General features: G+C 36.1%; 1 protein-coding gene across 3 annotated transcripts; it reads left to right on the top strand.

Annotated features, from left to right (window-relative positions):
- Nucleotides 1-1,196: 1,196 nt before the first annotated feature.
- LOC121367734 lies at nucleotides 1,197-22,057 on the top strand. Of its 3 annotated transcripts, none has more exons than XM_041492072.1 (11): nucleotides 1,197-2,538; nucleotides 5,553-5,763; nucleotides 8,721-8,824; nucleotides 10,318-10,463; nucleotides 13,626-13,768; nucleotides 14,122-14,142; nucleotides 16,698-16,854; nucleotides 17,252-17,394; nucleotides 19,212-19,343; nucleotides 20,352-20,589; nucleotides 21,580-22,057. In XM_041492072.1, exons 2-11 carry the CDS (start codon nucleotides 5,568-5,570, stop codon nucleotides 21,710-21,712), a joined length of 1,413 nt encoding a protein of 470 aa, XP_041348006.1. In that variant the 5' UTR covers nucleotides 1,197-2,538; nucleotides 5,553-5,567; the 3' UTR covers nucleotides 21,713-22,057. The 3 variants fall into 3 exon arrangements, with proteins under 3 accessions (XP_041348006.1, XP_041348008.1, XP_041348007.1); XM_041492073.1 differs by lacking the exon at nucleotides 1,197-2,538 and adding an exon at nucleotides 2,800-3,068; XM_041492074.1 differs by lacking the exon at nucleotides 14,122-14,142.
- The last annotated feature ends 4,810 nt before the right edge of the window (nucleotides 22,058-26,867 follow it).

Raw genomic sequence — 26,867 nt, 5'->3', positions numbered from 1 at the left:
CAATAGGTTCCATTTTTATATCCCTGTAACAATATAATTAAAATACAATATAACAATACATTCATTATACATATATAAATCTCAGGATACGCAATATATAACATTCCATCATTTAAATAATAGTATTTAACATGACATGACATATTAAAGTAATTAATGCATAATACAAAATATGTCTTATGATTACAACAGACATAGTTATAATACATACATACATAATATACATTATGACTCACATGTCCAAATAATGATTTAACATGTGTCTCCATTATCACAAATTACAATACACAAGATATTATCACTCATGTGAAATACATACATGTCCTGAAATAAGAATTATATTATACAAATATATATACAAATATATTACATATCAAGTATGTGACACCAGGGCAAATGGAACTGGTCACACTTAAAAGGATTGACGTATCTGCATAAAAGAATTACAATAATAAATAACCACGCAGACACGTTATGTTTCTTAAAATATATAATAAAATACAACAATCTCTAAAGTGTTCATCACCACAAACATACACACTGCATTCATACTAAATTATGTTTATCACATATTTAGATATAGATTAATCAAATTACTGAATTAATAAGAATTAGTATTACACTGTACAGTTTATAACGTTATACAGAAATATATAATAATTACTTGTTGTAAAGCATGATTTAGTCAATTACATTTATATTAAAGTATATGTTATTATAGTGTAGCCAAACAATAAATAACCTAACTATAACTAACCTTAAATCTTCTCTAGAAATATCTTCCAATAAATTGAGCAAAAATGAAGTATTAACTCCAGAAGAGCAAACTATAATGTGGACCACAATACACCAGTATTTAAGGAAACAGTGAACTGTACTAAGCTATCATTTCAGATAAGAACACTAAAACCACATCAGCTTACACTGTACCCAAGCTGGAAACAATAGGACAGGCACGGCGCATGGGTGATAGTGCTATTGTTACTAAGTTGTGCAAGTGTCATACATGCTTGTGCAATTTGTAACAAGCCAAGATACCTGAAAATAGTAATCAACTTGTCATTAAGAATAAAATAATTAAAGGTACACAATCTGTTGTAATTCATTACCTGTTTATGGAAATAAAATAATTAATTACATGAAAACAAATAAAACCAATGCATTAATATAATAACAAAAATCCACAAGTCTATATATATTATTATGTATATATATATATATATATATATATATATATATATATATATATATATATATAACCAGACTGATTTGCAACTAACATACATTTATCTGAAAGGACCAATAATCAGATTAGACATGCATGCACACACACGCATGCATACATACATGCTCGCATACATACACACACATGTAGGTAGTTAACAAGATGACATATTTCTGATATTTATTACAATGTATTCAATGTGTAATTTTGGTTATTTAGAGGCAGCAGCTTTGCATGTGCTCTTGTTAGTGCCTTTTTATGTGTATAACTATTTGCAAATTAATTCACAATGTTTTACTACTGACCCTTGTTCTTACATGTACATCTCTGTTTAATGTTACCCGGGATACATGACAGTTTATTAATTTGTGAAGCTGTAATAATGTGTATGTTGTATATTAATTAACGACATTAAAAGTATATTTTTTTTATCAAAAGAAATTTGTCAGATTTATTAGTTATATTAAGTAGTTGTGTACAGCGCTTGAATGAGGTGAAATGGGTCTTGGTATCTGTCTTCCGTGAATGTCGGGGGTGGGACGTAGCCCAGTGGTAAAACACTTCCTTTATGCGCAGTCTGCGAAGAACTGATTCCTGTTGGTGGGCTCTTTAGGCTATTTCTCATTCCAGCCAGTGCTCCACAACTGGTGTAACAAATGCTGTGCTGTATATATTACCCTATCTGTGGAATTGTGCATTTAAAACATCTTTTGTTGCTAATTGAAAATAGCTTGTGCATTATTTGGTAGTGAATTTCATAAATGTGTTGAGTGATTCGTTAAATAAAACATTATTTATTTCTTTTCCTTAGTAGTCATTTGGGTTATTTGCTATAACTGGCAAAGATGAAGCAATGACTGACCCAATATAAAAATATTCAAATGTAACAGGCTGCTATCAGTAAACTATTTGTAGTCCCAATTGGTGGGTGCTTAATTATAATTAGTAATGAGACACCACATATAAAAGATATCAAACATAGCACAAGTTATTAGGACATTGATATTTGAATTCAAATATTTTCAATATTATGGCTTGCCCCTCTTATTATTACATTTTTTAAATTCTTTTTCTTTTTTTTCTTTTTTTAAAATTCTTTTTACTTTCTTTCTAAACAACGCTCCCGCACAAGTACTCTTATTATGAAGGCGGAATTTAAATCGGAAGAAGCGTAATGTTTTCCTAAACGACAGTTCCGGTCTGTGTGAGGTTGTTATTTTTATCAACAAGAAGTGACAACGCACTTCTCATCAATCATGAAATATTATATTGTCATGGAATCGTTGTCGATGCCTTGGCTATTTAGGAAATAAGTATGAATAACAGTAGTGACATGTTTTTTTGTTTTGTTACGGTTTGTGACTGTTTCAACTTCAAGAATTTGACATGCCTTTCGGCGTTTTCGCGCATCGTGGGCATAGTCAGAATACAAAATGTCGAAGTCTGAGAAAATCCATACATGTCATGTCTGGATTTCATGACACTGGACTGTATGAAACTCTAGGGTTACAGTGGTTCACGAAACATGCTGTAAATCTTGATCATGTTCTATGGGGGGGGGGGGGGGGGGGGGAGGTAGTAAAGCTGTTTGTATTTCCACTTTTATCCCACACACTGAATTATAATAATTACAATTTTAGCATTTTGCAGTAAAATCTGTATTTTCTTCTCACTGTACATTTAAGTTGGGATTCGATTTAATTTGCATTATCTACATGCAAATTCTATTGTTTTTATGCCAGTAAATTAGCCAATTAATAAACCCATAAATTGTTATTAGTAGAGACCGCACTGGAAGACTGGTAGCATCACTCACATCCATTACACCGTTGCCGAATGCAAGGTTTGAAAAGCACATGTTAGTTAACGTCTATAAAACATTTATTGTTTAATATTGGAAGAATACATTATACAGTACTTGTAACAGGTATAAAATACATTAATAAAACTTTATAACAAATATAGAACTCATGTTACTTGCCACTTTACATTTTATTCAGTGGCAAAGTGAAAAAGTAGCGATACCGCATTTAATTATTGAAAAATAGTGTTGTTGTTGTTATTGCAAGTATTTATTTTTGTGAGGTAATTATATATTATGTATTACTCTTGCAGTACATAACAAAATTTAGATGTTTTGATTTATTGTATAACTGATCGCCAGTTAACAACATCTTCCTGTTTGTGTGTTTACTACAATCCAAGATGGCGGATATTTGTTTACATTTTCAATGATTTGTTATTATGAATACATTTACTGTGGCCCTGACACATCTGTTGTTAGGGAATCACATAAAAATAATCCCTATAACAACATCTTTACAATTAACGGATGTAGGACAAAATGTCACTGGAAAAAATGTCAAGTCAAAATATCAACTATTAAAGTGGAAGGAATGAAGGAAATGTTTTATTTAACGACGCACTCAACACATTTTATTTACGGTTATATGGCGTCAGACATATGGTTAAGAACCACACAGATATTGTGAGAGGAAACCCGCTGTCGCCACTTCATGGGCTACTCGTTTCGTTTAGCATCAAGGGATCTTTTATATGCACCATCCCACAGACAGGATAGTACACAAAACAGCCTTTGTTACACTAGTTGTGGAGCACTGGCTGTAATCTATTAAAGTGGTACCCAGGTAAAAATGTCAACTTTGACATTATACTTAATGTGTAAAAAACTTTTGTATCCTACGACTTCGTTTCACCAATTAAACCACTGATCGGTGGGGGGTGGGGGACACGTTCCCCTCACTTTTCAACGCCGGGTGACAATCTATATAAATGTCCCTCCCACTTTTTCATTTAGCAAAAGCAACAATAACACCTCCAACAGCAACAAAAAAAAAAAAGTTTAACCACTAATGTGTAGCTTTATTATTTTCATTGACATTCCTTTATCACACACACACACACTAACACGTCCCCTTCACTTTTAAAGCCGGATTGATGCCCATGCTCTGACAATGACAGCACTAAATGTGTATATGATTGTCTCAATAACACAGCATGGGTGATGTAATTTTGTTTTTTAATGCCACTAACATATTTTTTTAAAATCAAAGACAGGCTAGCTAATAAGCCATGCATCCAACAATGAAGCATCTCTAATTATTCCAAATTTTGTAATTAATAATTTATGAAGAAACTCAATTTCCAAAAACCTAACACATACATCTGTTATCTCTCTTGCTCTGTCCTTTTACTCTCTACCCCTCTCTCACTGTCTCTCTGTCTTACTTCTCTCTTCTCTCTATCTTTCATATAAACACACACAAGTTGACATTTTGACAGATACAACATTAATGGTACACATTTTGTCCTCTTACATATTGACCATTGACCTGTATATCACTTTTTCCATTGCTAACTGATGCTCTTTACTCTGTACAATTGAATGCTGTGATAATGCGGGTAACGAATGAGGAGTTACTGATTACTACATATAGCACATGACGATGATGGTAATGTTCATTTGTAATGCACAAATGAGTTTTATTACATTCCACATGTATGATATATGCTTATGCGACAATAATGGCCGTTCTCTTATGTTGAACCCTTTTTGGAGGTGGATGGGTATTATAATGACCAATTAGACGATTATACTGATTATATTAATGGTATTGAAGGTATTTTATTTGAAAATAATGAATACATTCCCACAATTTTTAGTGTGCCAAACTTTTTGGGGTTTTATTTTGTTTTGCAAAACGGAGTTACCTACCCTGATTACCAATATTTTTTTGGAGGGGTCGGAGCCAATTGAATTTTTTATTATTATTTTTTATTATTCTTTTAAATGTATTTCTTCAGTATAACGAACAATCAATATCATTCTTGTCATATTTAAAAAGTGTCCGCGGTCCCTATTATTAGTCCCATACCAGTTCATTTGGAGGAGACTATATTGGAGTCATCTCTAAGTTTGTCTCACCTACATTTTTCTGGATGTTTTTTCTTCACAATGCCTCGAGATATTGAGCTGAATTGTTTTGTGTAGCTTTATCATGTACTATTACATGACTTTCATGGTGATTTACCCATTTTTGAGAGAGTTATGGCCTTTGGAGATACAAATGTTTTTTTGTAATGCTTCAAGAAATTGAGCTGAAATTTTATGTATATCATTTTTTTTTAATTTTCTGCTACAAATCAAGTTTAACTTTCATGGCAATTTATAAATTTTTCACAGAATTATGGCCTTTGAACTTTGGAGATAAGAATTTTAGTTTTTTGGGCACAGTGGGGGACATGTATAGCTTTAGCAGTACTCTCAGAATGCTTCTTTTAATTTGTTTTCAATTACGGTCTTCAGTTGTAAGCTATATTCATGGGGTCGAGTGCCAGCTCAAAGTCTGCCAGTCCTCGGTCGGGATCCAGAGCCTCGTCTTCATTGTCGAAGGAAAAACAGGACAATGTCAAAGAAAAGGCGAGTGCATCTTTAACACATCAGTCGAGCCAGGCACCGAAGGATCTGATGATCAGCTACAGCCATGCAGATAGAGAGATGATGATGAGGATCAAAGGTTTTCCTGTACCTTTCTTAATCTGTGTGGTCGCTTGTATAATTGAGGCATTAATTAATTGATGGAAGCCATTTACAATGTATCTCATGTTTAATTGTCGATAGCATCAACTAGTTTATATACTGATAGAAAGAATTTAGAGAACACACAGACCTGTGGGAAAGTGGGGACGGGGCTATGTGGGCCTGTGCCCCTTCCCATTCAAGGGTGAAAATTTAAAATTAATGTTTTCATCCTAAAGATAATAATATGGTTGTGACCCACCCACTTGAAGTATCTTTCCTACAGGCCTGGGCCCCCTTTTACAGAGCAATCTTAGTGCTAAGATCACCTCAAGTGCATAACTACCTAATGCACTTAAAGTGATTGTAGCACTCTCATAGTCGATCATCGGTTATTCGGTTGGCACCATCGTAACACCTTTCAATTACACAGTTGGCAAAATGGGGCCCTGAACACATAAATAGTAACAGCAAATATTGATTTCAAAACCCTCATCCAGTACAGTATCAGGGGCCTAATTCACAAAGCTCTCTTAGGCTCTGCTAGACAACAAAGCGTCCTCTTTGCAAGTCTTTTAGCATTGCACTGTGAGATCGCAAAGTTGCGAGAGTTTAGTGAATTAATACCCAGGATGTTAACCGTGTTACTGGCAGTCAGTGCCACAGTACTCACATTCAGCCCCATGTTATATCTCTGTATTTTATATACATGTATAATTAACACGTGCACACACACCACACATGCACACACATATATATACTCTTCAAAAGAAGAAACGCAAAACCACATTGTCGTAACATTTGGAGAATTGATTTAATTATTGAATGGTGAGTCCGATAATTACCAAATGTTGCAGGATTGTTCACAATTCACTCTAGTCCATTGTGAGTAAGTGATAGGACACACCACCAAGGTCAAGGTCATCTGGAGTCAATACCGGGTGTGGCCTCCGCGTGTGTTGACAACTGCCTGGCACCGCCTGCCCATTGAAGCAACCAGAGTACGGATGACGTCCCGGGGGATGGTGGCCCACTCGGCCTGCAAGGCTGCTGCCAGCTCGGGCAGGGTCTGGGGCTGTGGTTGTCGCTGTCGGAGGCGTCGGTCCAACTCGTCCCATAGATGCTCAATTGGGTTCAAATCCGGTGATATCGATGGCCAAGGAAGGACATTAATGTTGTTGTTCTGTAGGAAAGCCGTTGTGAGACGTGCTGTGTGAGGCCTGGCGTTGTCATGTTGGAACACTGCGTTGGCGTTGGCCATAACTGGAACGATGTGTGGCCGGAGGATCTGGTCAATGTAGCCCTGTGCATTCAGGTTGCCCTGCACGTGGACCAGGTCAGTTCTGCCAGTGTGTGAGATGGCTGCCCACACCATGACACTACCCCTGCCGAATCTGTCCACTTCCTGCACGCAGTTTGCCGCATAACGTTCACCACGACGCCTATACATGCGACATCTTCCATCATGACGTCGGAGCAGAAATCGGGACTCGTCACTGAACCACACCTGTCTCCATCGCAGTTGAGGCCATTGTCGATGAATCTGGCACCACTGCAGTCGGAGTCGACGGTGTTGTGGTGTTAAGATGACACCTCGAACTGGACGTCTGGCACGAATTCCTACCTCACGTAGGCGGTTCCGTACGGTCTGGTCGGATATCCTGCGCAAACCTGGTATTGTTGTGGAGGTGGCAGTATTCAATCGTTCCCGAAGGTGGCGTACCCGGATGTAGCGGTCCTGCCCGGGGGTAGTGACCCGTGGTCGACCGGATCTAGGGAGGTCACGTGTTGATCCATGTTGCTGGTAACGGTCCCACAGTCTGGAGATGGTGCTTGGGGACACATGGAATGCCCTGGCAACGGCCGTTCTGGAATCGCCTGCGTCTAGTCGGCCGATGGCATTGTTTCTCTGCGGTTCACTGAGACGTGGCATGTCCTGGATTGTCAACTGTCGGCCAGATACAGAGGCCAGGAAAGCGAACACCCTGCACTTTTATACTGTCGGTGTTCATGTTGCACGTGCAGACAACGCACGTGCAGTGGTGACATGGTTTGCACGTGGCTGCGTTTTTACGAATATTCACATTTTGGAACTTTATTGTACAGTAGCTGCGTTTTATCGAATGTAACCGTGGGAATGTGTTTGGGACATGCAATGACCTTATATTCACAAAGCATGAACCGGTAGGAAACATAAAATCGGAGTTATAACCCATTTGTACCCTTTTGCGTTTCTTTTTTTGAAGAGTATATATATAAATACATGTATAAATATATAAAAACCATTGCTGCTGCTACAGAGTAGCCCCCCCCTTGACCACACCCCCACCCTTCCTACGCCTGTGCTCAACTGGGAATTAAATTTGGTCTCAGATACCTTGTTTCCTTAGTTCTTTCTGCTAGAAGCTTAATGTAAAAATACTGACCGTAACAGGGCTAGCTCTGGGTGTGCAAAACATTTCGCCAAATTATGTCCAAAAATGCAAAACTCTGTTATTTTCCAGCAAATATCAATTATTGCATGAATTTTATTGCGCCAAATTAAAATAAAATTTGCTAATTGTTCCTAAAATTTGCAATTGGCGAGTGGCAGAGCTAGCCCTGCTTAAAATTGCCTTTGAATATGGCCTTGTACTCTCTTTTATATATTTGTTTTGTTTTATTTGAATATGTTTATTTGGATTGCCAGTAATTTCACAGCATCTTCCACATACAATACATAAAAATACACATCTCATTAATTATAATTATGAGATAATTATCAGTAATGATAAAAATTAATATATTATAAGCCTAAGGTTGATGATAGTTACTTTATTCTCCTTTGTTTTGGCTTCATACACAATAAATATAATATATCCAATGTTGGGTTTTTTATATAATATATCTGGTACCTGTGAATGTAAAACAAATTTCTAGTCAGTAATTGATTGTTTTTTGTGTGTCTGTTCTTAGACAAACTACAAAGCAGTGGTATTTCTGTTTGGGTTGATGTTTCTGGACTGAGAGCAGGTGTTGATTTTCTCAGCAAGATTGGACAAGCAATAATAGATGCAAAGGTATGTATATATTTCTGTTGATCCTGTACTTCTAATTTTTTTTATGATCTAAAAATTTACCACAAGCACTTTGCAAGTACAGATATGACCCCCACCCCACCCCACTCCAAAAAAAAAAAAATGTGGTGGGTTTTGTGGTAAGTTGACCAGTTCTGTCCCCTCTCACCCCAATTGTTAGATCTGGTGGTCTTATGCATTCGGACACTGGCATTCTCCACCACTGGTGAGTTCCTGAATAAGTATATCTGCTAAAAAAAAAAGACCCTCAAATAAATGGTCTTTGTTCTATGTGACTTTAGCATGTACTTGAAAGTAATATATAGAGTATTCTAAAACCAAATATACTACAGTGGAACCTCATTAATCCGGACTCCAGTAGTCACCTTATGGACATTTTTTTTGCAAAATGAAACAACCACTCAGTAAAGTTATTCATTAATCCAGATATTCAGCTTCCGGAACCGGACGGTCATAATTCTGAACTAAATGTAAAAAGTAAAGGCAAATTGCTTCATTTGACCAGTTGCCGCTGATTGAACATAAAAGTTATTTTTAAATATAATTTCTTTGATCTATGACTAAACTGGCTGTTTTATTTTATGGAAGAAAAAAAAGAGTATTTTATTTTTAAAAGTGGGTAACCCTACGGTACCCCATGACCTCGTTTTGTAACTACCCTCCTAACTTACCTTTATGATTTATTATTGAATACTGTTCATAATTATTTTGGTGTCCAACTCAAGAGTATTGCCAGTCACCCAAAATAAAGACAAAGGAAACATCTTTATATGTTATTGCTATCAAAACACTGGCTTGCGACTCTTTCACAGGTGGAACAATGCTCATTCGGTTTCACGCCGGTTTTGAGAGAGTTGTATTTCTGTGATAGGGGTGGAGGGATGTATCATGTTGGCGTTTATATTATATCAGTAGATATAGCAGAAATGAATTATAATTTCGCCATTTAATATGTTTAAAATATAATCTGTAAACGTAGAAACTTTAAACTAATAATGATTGTATATAAGTGAGAAACAATATGCATTCCTCAACAACGTACCCACTTCGTGGAAAAGAACTCAACCACGTGGCCTAGATTTATAACATTAATCGGTACAACAAAACACAACTAATAAAATTTAAAACTTGTCGCTAGTAATCAAACATTTAGTATCAACAATGCAACATGTCTTAAACAGTATTTCATTTTATTTAATCGCATTTTCTAACTTTAAGACAAGCACCTGGCAGTACACTACTGCATAGTAGTCTGGCAAATAGCGCTTATTCACACCACGAGACAGATCAACAGAACAAAACTGGTTGAAGAAATGTTTTTTTCTAAAAATCAAATGTGTCGTTTTTATTTTGTTTGTGAATCAAGGGAGGTTACTCATCACATACATTTCAGTAATATGGAAATTAGTTAATCCAGACGTTTTTTTAATAACAATACTGTCCGGACTAATGAGGTTCCACTGTATATATTTCAGCTGTTGGTTTCCCTGCTGAGTAAAACATCTGTGAAATCCAAGTACTGCAAAGATGAGCTTGCGCTGGGATATGTTTCCAACTGTGCCATATTTCCAGTTGCTTTGGAGAGCAAGGAAATACTGTACCCTCTTATGGACACTGGCATGTATGTCTTATTCAGTATTCTTATTTATCATCCACATGATTTAAAATAAGCTGTGATATAAATAATTATCATGTAACACTTGAACAAACAGTTTTGTTTAAAGGTAATACATATAAATGGACACTAAGTCTGGTTCGTTACAAACCTGTAACACATTTGAATAACTTTACAATAAAGTGAAACAAGACTATGATGTTGAAACGGGAAAATACCCTTGAATAGACTAGCGCTTGTCTCCTTAACTGTTACTTGTCAGAGGTACATACATTTTTTAAAATATGAAAAATACATTTCGTGGTATTAGAAACACCAGGATGTCCAAAAACATTTAGGATGTATGTAAATAGATAATCTAAACCATAAATCGAAGTAATGTCTGATTTCAGTAATATAAAAACCAGCTCTAATAGTGAAAACTACTCCGTAGTGTTTAAAAACTAGGGTCTGTCACTTTAATAACACTGTGTACTAGAGTACATTGATTAATTAATCAACGGTTGTTGGATGTCAAACTATCATCAAATGCACACTACATGTTTGCACAAGGTCACCTGCCGCCATTTAACATATGAACATTATTCTTCTTTATATCACAGGTCATTATTATACTTTATATATTATTTATCAGACTGAGTGTAGAAAATAGTATTAAATAGAAGGGGTGCCATGACCTGCTACCAGTTAGTGCAGCTCACTCCTGGGTATGAGCATCCTAGTTCAATGCCAAAGAAAACAATAAAATATATATATACTCTTCAAAAGAAGAAACGCAAAACCACATTGTCGTAACATTTGGAGAATTGATTTAATTATTGAATGGTGAGTCCGATAATTACCAAATGTTGCAGGATTGTTCACAATTCACTCTAGTCCATTGTGAGTAAGTGATAGGACACACCACCAAGGTTAAGGTCATCTGGAGTCAATACCGGGTGTGGCCTCCGCGTGTGTTGACAACTGCCTGGCACCGCCTGCCCATTGAAGCAACCAGAGTACGGATGACGTCCCGGGGGATGGTGGCCCACTCGGCCTGCAAGGCTGCTGCCAGCTCGGGCAGGGTCTGGGGCTGTGGTTGTCGCTGTTGGAGGCGTCGGTCCAACTCGTCCCATAGATGCTCAATTGGGTTCAAATCCGGTGATATCGATGGCCAAGGAAGGACATTAATGTTGTTGTTCTGTAGGAAAGCCGTTGTGAGACGTGCTGTGTGAGGCCTGGCGTTGTCATGTTGGAACACTGCGTTGGCGTTGGCCATAACTGGAACGATGTGTGGCCGGAGGATCTGGTCAATGTAGCCCTGTGCATTCAGGTTGCCCTGCACGTGGACCAGGTCCGTTCTGCCAGTGTGTGAGATGGCTGCCCACACCATGACACTACCCCCGCCGAATCTGTCCACTTCCTGCACGCAGTTTGCCGCATAACGTTCACCACGACGCCTATACACGCGACATCTTCCATCATGACGTCGGAGCAGAAATCGGGACTCGTCACTGAACCACACCTGTCTCCATCGCAGTTGAGGCCATTGTCGATGAATCTGGCACCACTGCAGTCGGAGTCGACGGTGTTGTGGTGTTAAGATGACACCTCGAACTGGACGTCTGGCACGAATTCCTACCTCACGTAGGCGGTTCCGTACGGTCTGGTCGGATATCCTGCGCAAACCTGGTATTGCTGCGGCTGTGGAGGTGGCAGTAGTCAATCGTTCCCGAAGGTGGCGTACCCGGATGTAGCGGTCCTGCCCGGGGGTAGTGACCCGTGGTCGGCCGGATCTAGGGAGGTCACGTGTTGATCCATGTTGCTGGTAACGGTCCCACAGTCTGGAGATGGTGCTTGGGGACACATGGAATGCCCTGGCAACGGCCGTTCTGGATTCGCCTGCGTCTAGTCGGCCGATGGCATTGTTTCTCTGCGGTTCACTGAGACGTGGCATGTCCTGGATTGTCAACTGTCGGCCAGATACAGAGGCCAGGCAAGCGAACACCCTGCACTTTTATACTGTCGGTGTTCACGTGTTGCACGTGCAGTGGTGACATGGTTTGCACGTGGCTGCGTTTTTGCGAATATTCACATTTTGGAACTTTATTGTACAGTAGCTGCGTTTTATCGAATGTAACCGTGGGAATGTGTTTGGGACATGCAATGACCTTATATTCACAAAGCATGAACCGGTAGGAAACATACAATCGGAGTTATAACCCATTTGTACCCTTTTGCGTTTCTTTTTTTGAAGAGTATATATTACCCTCGAACATTTACCAAAAATTAATTAAACTTAATAATAATTATTTTAGAAACTTATTTTTAAAAATTAATTACTGTAGATCCTGAAATTAATGCGCTCATAATATTAATGCAAAAAATGCAAGTTAGTGTTATTCACATTAATAATAATATATTTCTATGTGTTCCACGTTATTAAAACATCACCCCCCAAAATTAAAATTCTAATATATTTATAAAACAGAACTGGAAAACAATTCATTGTAGATGAGACAGACTAATTTTCCAATAGTCCAGCAAGCTGCCAGCCACGTGTGATGATTGTAGGATCTTTGGCCTCCCTGTCAAAAGCCGACACGATCCATCGTGCGTGAATGGGTTTTAGCACACTAATATTGCGGTCGATCTTTTCTTTGTCTTTACTGTTCAAGTTCCCTGCAACTGTGTTGGCATACAGTTGTAATGGTACATGCATGCTAATGTTTAGCCAGATTTAGGGAACTACTGTATACACGTTACGTAAATGATTGCCGCAAAAATATGCTTCGAGTTGATCTCATCAAAAATAATAGGGACTAAACAGGTTAACTGACATTTTAGTGAGTTGATCTCATTGAAGACACCTGGAACTTGGATTTAACCCAAAAGTACACAGACGTGTCATGTTAGGAAAGTTAATATTTCAAAGAGAGGCCACTCGCATTAATTTCATGTCGCATTTTCGTCTGTCCGCTGTCACTTGCATTAATTTAGAGACGTGTTAATTTCAGGGTGTACATTATTTGTTGGTATTTATTAGTTGTCAATAAAATATTTTTTAAAAAGCCCTACAAGTAAACATGTGCCCTTCCCTATCGAAATCCTTGCTATAACTCTGTTTATCTCCAAGAAAGAGCTTGCCATTGATTACGTGAAGTGCAACAATACATGTATATATTGAAGGAAGCTGCAGCTGGCTAGCTACCCGTGGCTGCTCGTCGATGATCCAGACAAGGTGGAGGGAGTCCTCGAGGAGTTGGTGGTTGAGTTGAAGGATGAGCTCAAACGAAAGGCGGCACTCCTGGATGAAAAGACTGAAAAGAAAGGTGAAATATTGTCTTTTGTCTTATAGTGTTTGAAATTGCACCAGATAGAGTGAACTTTGGTTTCTCTACTTTAACATGGACTTAACTGGTTGTATTTTAACAAAAAGATAGATATTAATTCTCACTGAAGATTAAAGATGTCAAAAAACTGCACGTCTCTTTCATGATAATTTATGTACAGAGTTTGACAACTTTATTTCTGTTTATTTTTGGTTTGATAACAAATTTAGAATACAAATGCTAATGTCTAATATTTAAAGTTATAGTATTGACAGCTTTTCATTTTAAATTATTTTTAATGCTCCATAGATTTTTGTTTGTGATTATTTTTGACAATGTTTAATATTTAACAGAGGAACATGCTGAGGAGTCAGGTATTATCAGTGTTTACCTTACACACAAGTATTACTGCATGGTGTTAAAGACTCCAATGTTTGTTATTTACTGCATGGTGTTTGTTATTTACTTAACGTTACTCAGCACCATTAGTTACTCCATGCAGTTCAATACAGTTTCTATGTCAGGATATATTCTGTGAAAAATACAACACTATTAAGAGGATCATGTGACTACTAATTTTAGAACGTGCTTTCAACTGACAAGTACCATGTAAAAAATCAACATGGGTCGACCACAACTTTTTTCAGTTAACAGCCCTCGTGCCAGAGCACCGCCTCGTGTTGCTGTTATACAAGTGGCATTATACCACTTGCACAGTTGTTATCAGTTAGGTCTACATATATAACAAGTAACTTCAAACTAATGGGTTATTTAAACACTACAGAGGTCAACCTATGTGTAATCATCAAAGAAAGATTTCAAAAGCATATAATAATTTTGTGGTATTTTTTTAATGAGGAACTATTTCCTGAACCGGACTATATTAAGCTGCTAAGTACCAGTAACATCACGACAAATGGTGGTGTGGTGTCTTAATGAAGTTTCTTGATTATTCCATGGTGTTTGTTCATTAGTTAGTGTTCTTCACGATTCTTAACCTTATCAAATAAAGCTGATATCATATACAGAAATACATAATACTTGGTATGCATGCTTGCATGTATGTTAATATGCATACTTAGTGTGTTAGTGTAGCATGTATATACATAGGATCACATGCAATAATGCATGTACAGTACCCATGCTTTTCCATTCATATGTACATGTAATCATGTTTACTTTCTTATTGATGTATGATTATCACCATGTCAGTTGGTTTTCACAAACAATCCCTGGTGTCTATAAATAAGTTGGTTCTTTTGGTGCATGCTGAAAAACTACTGGGTACAGGTCACTTTTGTAATTTCTGAGATATCTTAACTGGTTAGTTAAAAAAACGGCCGTGAATAAATATTAATTTCTATTGATGTCGAAGTCTGATATGTATTCATCTGGTAGATAAGATATTTGTGCTGTGTACTTGACAACAATTGATAATTTGTCTGATGAATATCATGCTTAATATTTGATATAATATCTTCAAATTTTGTGCAGGAAGCTGGTGTAACAAATACAATGGCTACAGTCCACCGTGATCATAAAAGAAAAACTGTATAATGTTTAACAAGTTGTTGCTTCCATAACCTACTATCTGCAGTATATATTATTATATCCATTAATAAGAATTTCATATTAACTAATATCAGACATGTCAAAATATATACCATTCATATTGTTTTGTATATGTACAGTGTTAAATTGTTTATTTACTTCTTGATTTATCAGGGCTAGCTCTGGCACTCGCTAAATTCACCAATTGCGAATCTTGAAAGTAGTTGGCAAAATTTATTTTAATTTGACGAAATAATTTCATGTAATAACTGACGTTTTTAAGAAAATAACTGTTGATTTCTGTAATTTTTGAAGTTTAATGGACAATTTGGTGAAAGATTTTGCTCACCCAGAGCTAGCCCTGATTTATTAATGTCTTGTTACAGTAGTGTGGTTCTGGGGTGACTATTCATTTTATATTTGACATATTTATTAATGTCTTGTTACAGTAGTGTGGTTCTGGGGTGACTATTCATTTTATATTTGACATATTTATTAATGTCTTGTTACAGTAGTGTGGTTCTGGGGTGACTATTCATTTTATATTTGACATATTTATTAATGTCTTGTTACAGTAGTGTGGTTCTGGGGTGACTATTCATTTTATATTTGACATATTTATTAATGTCTTGTTACAGTAGTGTGGTTCTGGGGTGACTATTCATTTTATATTTGACATATTTATTAATGTCTTGTTACAGTAGTGTGGTTCTGGGGTGACTATTCATTTTATATTTGACATATTTATTAATGTCTTGTTACAGTAGTGTGGTTCTGGGGTGACTATTCATTTTATATTTGACATATTTATTAATGTCTTGTTACAGTAGTGTGGTTCTGGGGTGACTATTCATTTTATATTTGACATATTTATTAATGTCTTGTTACAGTAGTGTGGTTCTGGGGTGACTATTCATTTTATATTTGACATATTTATTAATGTCTTGTTACAGTAGTGTGGTTCTGGGGTGACTATTCATTTTATATTTGACATATTTATTAATGTCTTGTTACAGTAGTGTGGTTCTGGGGTGACTATTCATTTTATATTTGACATATTTATTAATGTCTTGTTACAGTAGTGTGGTTCTGGGGTGACTATTCATTTTATATTTGACATATTTATTAATGTCTTGTTACAGTAGTGTGGTTCTGGGGTGACTATTCATTTTATATTTGACATATTTATTAATGTCTTGTTACAGTAGTGTGGTTCTGGGGTGACTATTCATTTTATATTTGACATATTTATTAATGTATTGTTACAGTAGTGTGGTTCTGGGGTTGACTATTCATTTTATATTTGACATATTTATTAATGTCTTGTTACAGTAGTGTGGTTCTGGGGGTGATTATTCATTTTATATTTCACAATCAGTTGCAGTTAAAAGCAGACCAAAGTTTCAGAGACAGATGTCGAGACAGAATTTAAACCGACATAGGATAAAGCAGGTAGAAGCAGATGAAACTTTGTTAATCATGCCAGGGAAATACTGGAGTGACCGGTATTCTTCAAACACCATCCAGTGGAAGAAGTAGGTTATTGTTACGTTGTAATTAGTGTTAACATGTAGTGTGTGATAACTGTCTAAACAGTATTTGTTATATGACCTTTATGAAGTCAGTGCAACACTAAGTGATCACCAAGTCTCTGATGGTGTTGGTTTCATCCTCTATGTGTCTGTAGGTTCTCTCTCTCTCTCTCTCTCTCTCTCTCTCTCTCTCTCTCTCTCTCTCTCTCTCTCTCTCTCTCTCTTTCTCTTCACTACATTCCATATGTGTCGGATGCCAAGGTTACAGTGTGGAAGATAGTGTGTTATTTAGAGGTGGGCCAACCACACTGTCTGTGAATCTGTCATACATATGTTATGGAGTAACAGACAAATATAACAATATTAATAAAACTGTAATTGTAACATCACTGTGTTTCAGATTTGTGACGGACTTCATGTTTCTATACAAGTCTCACCTGGAGAAAACATTCACCTCTGATGACCAGGTCTGGCTGATGAGCATCCTGCGAAGAGAGATGGAAGTCGGCGAGGATGACATGCTCGACAAAGAGAAATTCTTAGGTTGTCATTTTAACTCACATATGGACGTAGTGACCTTTTTAGTACTAGCGCTGTGTTATCAGAAAATGTTGCCAAATTATCAGAAAATGTTGCCAAATTATCTGAAAAATGCAAAACTTATAGATATTTTCCAACAAAATATCAACTGTTACACAATGGACTTTTCACCAAATTAAAATAAATTTTGCCAATTGTTCCTGAAATTCACAACTGGCGAATTTGGTGAGTGCCAGAGCTAGCTCTGCTTTTCCTGAATATAAACGAAAGATACAAGGGAATAACGTATGATGTCCAAACAGATAGTCAGTATTATAAAGGTTGTGTATGTCAAGGTCACAATGAAAGAAAGAAATTATTTAACACACTCAACACATTTTATTTATGGTTATATGGTTTAGGACCACACAGATATTGAGAGAGGAAACCCGCTGTCACCACTTCATGGGCTACTCTTTTCGATTAGCAGCAAGGGATCTTTTATATGCACCATCCCACAGACAGGATAGCACATACCACAGCCTTTGATATACCATCCGTGGTGCACTGTCTGAAACGAGAAATAGCCCAATGGGCCCACCGACGGGGATCGATCCATCACCAACTGTGCATCGAGCAAGCACTGTACGACTGGGTTACGTCCTGCCCCGTCAAGGTGACAATGACACAATAAAATAAAAACCTATAATTATGGTAGGCCATTAAGTGTTGTCGGTAATTAATGCTTGCCTAGGTATAAATATTCCACCATTGCCGAATTATAAATATTAAAATTAAAAAATATAAAATTACCAAAAGTATGACATCATAGGTTATTCCCATGGACCCATCAAATATGTTGGGGTTTTTGTGTTAGTTTTATTATCAGTGTCAGTATTCAGTTAGTATGTTAGCAGATTAATGTTCAGTGCTTATCTTTTATAGTTTTAAAGATTCATTTTCCTTTTCTAAAGTGATAGAGCATGGAATATCCTGTTATAATTTCTTACGAGTATCATTGATTTTTATACGCCCATCTATGGGTCGTATTATGGTAAGGTGTTGTCTGTCCGTCCATCCATCTGTGAATTTTTTTTTAGTCCGGACCATATCTTACATACAGATGCATACAGGACCATCAAACGTCACATGTAGGAACAACTTGGGATGTTGGTGTGTCATGTACTATTACTAGGTCACTCTGACCTACTTTTCACGGTCTGCTGCACAATAACAGTAAATCTTTGTCCAGACCATATCTTGCATACAGAATCTGATGCATACAGGACCATCAGACCTCATATGTAGTAACAACTTGGGATGGTGGTTGGTCCAAAAATTTCACATAATTAGAATTGAATCATACCCGTAACATATTCATTAATATAGATATGGTTTTCCATCAAACTCCTCATGGGCTTATCATGTACCTCACCGGTACTCGTTTAAATTATGTTTGATAAGTTTGTGATGTTTGTATTATTTCAAAACAGGTTTTTTTTGTGTGTTAAGATGGCACATTGCTTTTATGGATTTTGCTGTGCATATTTCAACAGTCCATCATGATTTTTTTGATTTTTTTTCCCGTTGAGATTCATGTTGTAAGATAATACTTGTAGCTTTGAGCAATCAATTAAACTGGGTTAAAACTAAAAACATATGCAAAATGACATAAACCACTTATCTTAAAATGTGGTTACAGAAATTACTTAGTAATGTCACCACATAAAGCATATTACATGCATGTAAATAACAATATAAATATTCAGATATTTTATAAATTGTAGTTTTTGTTTGGAAATGTAATAAAATTTATATTAGATTATTTATAATCTTTGCAGCTTTCTGTGAGATCGACGACGAAGTATTTCCGCTGTGGGTCCGAGTGCAGGATCAAGCCTTGGAGAGTATTTCAATGAAAGGAGTCTTTGATATGGACTCCTCAGTGCGAGTAGAAGCTATTGAGAATTTAGGTGGGAGTTTGGTGACATATATTGCCACAGTAGATTTTATTACATAAGTATGGGCAAAATGTTTATTGCATAAGTTGTATATTGTTTATTATATAAGTTGTATAACATTGTATATTATATAAGTAGGGACAAAATGTATATATTGCTTAAGTGTGGACAAAAAGTTAGGAATGTGTTCCAACATTGTTTTGACAATAATCATGTATTCAAGGGATTTGTGTTGTGGCCAGATGTTTTTTCTGATGCTGTCATATGTTTGACATCTTTGCAGTATATCTATTGGAGTTTAGGCTACAAAATAGTAACAAAAAATTTGGAATAAATATGACTGCCTATCTTCTTGCTGGATTATATGATAGAAATGAAAAACGTATTAATGTCATAGAATAACTTTATCTTAACCAGGCTATTAAAGCTGTTGACGCATATGATTACAACCAGGGCTAGCTTTGGGTGATCAGAAAATTTCGCCAAATCAACATTTTAAATTTTAAAAATGGCAAAAACTCAGTCTAATAAAATAATATTTATTACATGAAATTTATTCACCAAATTAAAATAAAATTCACCAATTATTTGTAAAATTCGCTAGCCCTGGTAACCATTGATCCTAGTTCTTGAAATAAGTACTTTTTAATTTTTGCTTAAAATGCTTTTGGAGCTATTACGAACACCAGGACAACCAGAAATATATTGAATTCATCAAAACTTAGAACTTTATCAATACACTGTAAGATATGTAATTTAATGGTTAAAAACAAAAAGGCTGTAATAATCTAAAATATTTTATACTGCTTAATAACCATTTATGTGGATATAACTGGAGGGGACTATAGGTTTTATCTCTGTCAGTCCATCCGTCTGTCCATCTGTCCCACATATAGTTTTCCGGATGTGTTTTTTTCACAGTGCCTTAAGATATTGAGCTGATATTTTGTGTAGAGTTTTGACATTTCGTGTAGAGCTTTATGATGTACTTTAGAATGCCTGTTCTATATATCCCTGTAGGTAAATACCGAAGTCCGGCAGTTATTCAGGCTCTCCATGATTTGTTATCTGACCCTGACGCCAACGTGCGAGCCGTGGCCGCCGTCTCGCTAGCGCGGACCAACGCCAGTGACAAACACACCATCAACTGCATCATGAACATCCTCAACGACAATGACAGACTGGTGCGGGAAGCAGGGTGTCTGGCTCTTGGTCACTTACAGGCCAAACCAGCTGTCAAGAAAATACTTAATATGTGGTCAGTTATTCTATTATATTCTGATAAATATTGATAATAATTGGAATATATATTTTTTTAATTTGAAAAACAAATTATTTGAATGTGGTTTTTTTGGTTTTGTGTGGGGTGGGGTAAAAATAGGGCTTGAAGAAATAATTGGAATTATTTACTTTGTTTGAAAAAAATAATTTTGAGTGGTTTTTTAAAGGTGTGGGTGTAAAAATAACAAGATTTTGATTGCGCGATTATAGTGATTCATCCTTTTTAATTTGTTCCTTTCACTACGCGTACTATGATTATTGACATTGCAGGGTTTCTGCCAGGGGTAAAATAGGTATGGCACCATACCCAAATTATTTGGCAGATTTTATTTTGTTAAGTTCAGTTTTTGATCAAATTAATTACTCTTATCATTACTGTATGATTTTCTTAACCTTAACCCTAAAATTAACACATTTTCATTCTGGGGAAGGCTCCCCCCCCCCCACCCCCTGTAGACTGGTTGCAATCAATTTCATAGTGCCATACCAAAAAAATTCTTTCTGGCAAAAACACTGCAGTGCTATTTCTAACCATTTCAGTGGTTACGAATGGCATTAAATATTTAATTGTCACACAAACCATGTGTGATCAAAACCTCACTAAGGTTGTGAACTACTACCTTAATTTACTACAAGATTTTATACATAAGCTTGCTAGTAAGATTGTTTTGCGAGTTTGATCATTAGTTAATATTATAAAGTTTGTTTTACAGACACAAGTTTCAATTTACACAGTGCAGCAGTTAAAAATTATAGTAAACCATTCCTTGGTAAAATGTGGTTTAAAAAAAAAAAATTATTCAATTGAAACAAGAAAGTCACAGAATTAATTTCCATACTAGTCTATTAAAAATAGGGTAAAATGCCATTGGATAGATGTCGGGTTCAGTTGAAAAGAATTATTACATTAAATTACACCTCAGAATTGATTGTTTTTCTAACATCTCCGAATTGGTTGTATTTTCAGGAGAAATGATGTCATCTCCCATGTGCGAGACGCAGCGTTTGTTGCCCTGCAGCAGATAGGTGGCGCTGAGGTGGAGAGAGAGATGCACGTCACTAAAGTGTTGGCCGATGAGATCAGACAGCTCACTAAATAGCATCACTATAACATTAGACATAGGACACCGGTTAAATAAATAAATAATTTTCTGTAGAATATTTCAAAGATATTTTTATAATAGTGACATCACAAGAAAAGTTATATCAACACTCAATGGTATTCACTGTCACCAACAATTATATTTAAATATGTTGATATTTTTATAATAGTGACATCACAAGAAAAGTTCTATCAACACTCAATGGTATTCACTGTCACCAACAATTATATTTAAATATGTTGATATTTTTAAGGATTGTCTGTTATTTCTTTTACATTCATCGGGTACGAACAAAACAAATCATCCGCAAACTGTGTGAATACAGGCTAATAATAACACTAAATCGTCATACTTTATTTTGAATTATGTTTTATCCATAAACAATAACGCTCAATAAGACAACTTGCTCATATAAAATGAAGTCATCAGATATGACGTTCCCTGACGACGTAATTTTTATGTTCATTGTAACATTAACAAACTCCTGTTGCTACAGCTGGACCAATGGGATGATGTTACGTGGTAATGAATGTACCAGAAATTTAATTATTTAGCAGTGAATGCATTGTGTGACAGTACTCTGCTAAAAACAAGCATTCTGAGAGTATTGTTAAAGCAGTATATGTTCCCTAATAGGACCAACAAAGTGTCAAAACTGTCAAGAATGGGCACATCCATGAAAGTCAAACTTGAGGCATTGGGGCGGGGGAAGGTCTGTAAAATTATATGTGGAACAGACGTGAATGTGAACAGACAGAAGGATGGAAACAGTTGGACTGGTATTTGATTATAACAAGAGTGTAAACCATACTGCAGTGCCTCATACATTTCAGGTTATTTGTTTATTTATATTTTTATATAGTCCATTTGTAGCCTTATATTTTTATATGTTTATATTGACACAATTCTGGCAGAACCCATTGTGTATGGTTGAAAACATGTAATGCCCAGAATACAGATGTTTTCTGAGGCATTACATTGTACTTATTGCAGTCTGATCGCAACAAACATTTTTGTCTCGTCGTTTTCTCATATTGAGTTGTCACCCTTTTAATTTTAAACAGCCATGGTAGCTTGCAATTAATGTTAACGACAAGACTGTGTGTCTTGATAAACCTATTGTGCTGTTTGAGTGAGTGTTGTTAAAGTAGAACTTTCAGAGAACAGCACATTCCTAATTCTAATTCTATGAATTTAGTTTGTATCATGCCATTGTGATAGTCTCTTCATGACAGTATTCCCTAAATAAATTCAAGAAATAGACCTGTACATGTTTCCAATACAAATACCAAACAATGTTTGATGTTGGTGCATCACTACCATTAGCAATATGTTTGATAGTCATTTATCACTTTGTTTTGATGATAGTTTATCAGTTTTTATCCTGCAGCCACTGTTTCTATTAACAGATTATGACGACTGATTAAAGCAAAGTCATAAACCAAAGTCATAAACGTATGCTTGCAGATTATGACTTTTGACGTCGCTCATATGACGTTGTATGCATAGTTACATTTCAAAATTGTTCATTTGACCTCTTAAGTCATCGTACAATGTGGTAGAAATAATAGCTTTTCCCCTTAATTTTTATGGTCTGCAGGATAAAAATAATAACTAGTTACTGACGTCGGATATGTGCTTTATCCTGTGCTGAGCCTCGCAGAATTTCCCATTCTTGTCTTCACAGGATAAATCAGATATCCGACGTCAGTAACTAGTTATTATTTTTATCCTGCAGACCATAAAAATTAAGGGGTAAAGCTATTATTTCTGTTATTTCTGCCACATTGTCCGATGACTTAAGAGGTCAAATGAACAATTTCTATCTCTATATATTTATTTATTTTCATTTATCACTTTGTTTTGATGATAGTTTATCAGTTTATATAACTCTTTCATTTAACAATATTTTGACTACTAGTATATTTATTTGTTTCTCTTTTCATTATTTATTATTAACTAGTCTCTCTTTTTTTTCTCTCTTTTTTTAAAAATATACTTTGTAATAAGTTCATGATGTCGCAAACATTTGTTTTTGTATTTTGCCATATTTATGTTGTATCCCTGTATCATGATTTATTTTTCTCAACTTGCCCATCTACATGTTCATTTATGTATTATTAATTGGACAGTTACGACATATTTCCTACAGTCCACATGTATGCATAGCTCATAAAGTCTTGGTTGTGATAGATGTGTTTTTACAGTTTATATTGTCTACAGTAGATTACGGTTTGTTAAGGTGGTTCAGTTTAAAGGGACAGGCCTAGTTTGTAAACACTAAGGCATATGTTCTCACTATTAGAGCCATTTATGATCACTGAAATCAAACTTAACTTATATTTTATTGTTTGGAAAGAAAGAAAGAAATGTTTTATTTAACGACGCACTCAACACATTTTATTTACGGTTATATGGTGTCAGACATATGGTTACAGACCACACAGATTTTGAGAGGAAACCCGCTGTCGCCACTACATGGGCTACTCTTCCGATTAGCAGCAAGGGATCTTTTATTTGCACTTCCCACAGGCAGGATAGCACAAACCATGGTCTTTGTTGAACCAGTTATGGATCATTGGTCGGTGCAAGTGGTTTACACCTACCCTTTGAGCCTTGTGGAGCACTCACTCAGGGTTTGGAGTCGGTATCTGGATTAAAAATCCCATGCCTCGACTGGGATCCGAACCCAGTACCTACCAGCCTGTTGACCGATGGCCTGCCACGACGCCACTGAGGCCGGTATTTTATTGTTTGGATTACAGGGCTTCTAGAATTTTTTTATAAAATTCACTAGCCATGGGATCAGTGATTTAAAACATTTACTAGCCATGATTAAAAATTCACTAGCCCTACTTTACTTTAATACAGTTTTACTAATTAATAGTAATAATCGGATATGTCACCTAAAAAGGGAGATCAAGCTTAAAAACATAAACATTGGGGGTGGGGGCAGGATATTCATATTTACAAAATAGACTTAACAGCAACATTTGACTAACAAAAATTCACAAGCCGTTAGGCAATAGTAGATATTTATTAGCCCAACATTGAATATCACTAGCCATGGGAGTGGGGGGACTACTATAATCTAGCAGCCCTGAGATTATCCATTTACATACAACCAAAGTTTTTCTGGTCATCCTGGTGTTTCTAATACCACAAAATGATTTTTTTTTTTTTTTTTTTTTTTTTTAAATGCACATGCATCGGAGAAGTACCAGTTACGGAGTTGAGTTGTAGTCTATTTTTAATGGTATTTCACCATTTCAACTAACAGACTTTTTTTTTTTTCACTCTCTTGTAATGTTATCCAAATGTGTTACAGGTTTGTAACTTAACCAAACAGTGTCAATTTTATGGGTTGAAACTAGGATCTGCGCCTTTAAAACCTATTCAGGGCACAACAATTCAAATCTGATGTAATCACAATTTCATTTACATATACATGTATGTGTTTATCCTAGTTAAGTAATAATTAAATTACGTTAATTGTGAGTTTTATTTGAAAAACTAATGGTGCATTTGATAGGTGCATAAAATACACATGAATTGTGATAGTGCACACACAATTTTGTGCTCTAGATGTAACCCATATATAATAATATATATGGTAGTTCTTAATGATCCTTAGTATATGGACTTAAGGCAAAATCTACATACTTCCATTAATTAACTAGGAAGTGACCTGTATCATAGCAACCATGGGATGGAGGCCTTGAGGAGGGATGCATAACTCTTGATCAGTAAAATTAATGTTTTTCTTGCCTTGATGGTCGTTTCATTTCAACATATTTTCGTGCTTATTTCTTATTAATGTTCAAGCGTGCTGTCCTGGGCACACACACCACAGCTATCTGGGCTGTCTGTCCAGGACAGTGGCTTAGTGGTTAGTGTGAGAGATGACGGTGCAGTGATCTTACACCTACCCACTGAGTCGTTAAAACTCACTTTGGGTGGGAGTCGGTACCGGGCTGCGAACCCAGTGCCTACCAGACTTAAGTCCGATTACTTAACCATGACACCACCAAAGCCAGTTATTGCCACCGCTCCCACCAATCCCCGGGGAAGAGAGTTAGCTATGGCTGTGGTATATTTGTGATACTGTTTATTAAAATCAAAAGGCAGGTACTTTAACTAAACTTCTATTGTTATGTTTTTTTACATGCATTTACTTTCATACTTTTAATAATATATTTTGTTTTGTTTATGTATACATCTTCTATGTGATGTTCTGATTATGTTACAACTACTACTTCATTTTGAGAGATTAATTTGTATATACACTCTGTAGTTTGTACAATTTTCCACATTAAAATAATATATTTTCAAAATAGAGTTATGTTGTAATGTGTTGGTCACTGTGAAGAGTGGTTGTCGTCATTTTCCATTAGTGACGAATAATTAGCATTTCAAGCTATTATTATTTAATATGTATTTTCAAAGAATATAAACACAACACAAATGTAAAAATAGTAGGGTTACACTTTCCTTGCATTCTGAGCTGTTGATCAGCCATACAATTAAAATCACATAGTATTCGAAATGTTTTTATTTCAAATATATAAAACAAAATATATTGCTTCACAACGCCCTTGCATATTGTAAAACGTTTAGCTTTGTGTGTCAAAGAATTAACAAAAATCCACTGCCGTCATATAGACAATTCTTACAGATTAAGAAATACTGTTTAATATGAATTCCCACTGACAGAATAGCATATACTACAGGTTTTCATATACATGTACTAATGTAGACTGGTTATGGCCCATTGTACTGCAGTCGAGTTGTTTCCCACTGAGTTATAGCCACTCCACCCCCAGCCTTACCATCACCCTGACGTATACGCTCACCCCTCTACCGTGTTACTTTCAACTTTACCACCACTCTCACATACGCTCACCTCTCCACCATGTGATTTCTAACCTGACATATGCTCACCCCTCCATCGTGTTATTTCTAACCTGACCACCACTCTGACGTACGCTCACCCCTCCACCGTGTTATTTCCAACCTCCCCACCACCCTGACATATGCTCACCCCTCCACCGTGTTATTTCTAACCTCACCACCACTCTGACATACGCTCACCCCTCCACCGTGCTATTTCTAACCTCGCCACCACTCTGACATACGCTCACCCCTCCACCGT

The sequence above is a fragment of the Gigantopelta aegis genome, chromosome 3 (assembly GCF_016097555.1).
Source record: "Gigantopelta aegis isolate Gae_Host chromosome 3, Gae_host_genome, whole genome shotgun sequence".
Taxonomy (NCBI): domain Eukaryota; kingdom Metazoa; phylum Mollusca; class Gastropoda; order Neomphalida; family Peltospiridae; genus Gigantopelta; species Gigantopelta aegis.
This window is presented reverse-complemented; position numbering and strand designations above follow the sequence as displayed.

Bases quoted from the DNA above. Each gene is read 5' to 3' on its own strand.
- LOC121367734 (XM_041492072.1), top strand. From the start codon at position 5,568: ATGGGGTCGAGTGCCAGCTCAAAGTCTGCCAGTCCTCGGTCGGGATCC. The intron at 8,825-10,317 runs GTATGTATATAT...TATATATTTCAG, and splicing joins AAGCAATAATAGATGCAAAG to CTGTTGGTTTCCCTGCTGAG. The intron at 19,344-20,351 runs GTGGGAGTTTGG...ATATCCCTGTAG, and splicing joins AGAAGCTATTGAGAATTTAG to GTAAATACCGAAGTCCGGCA.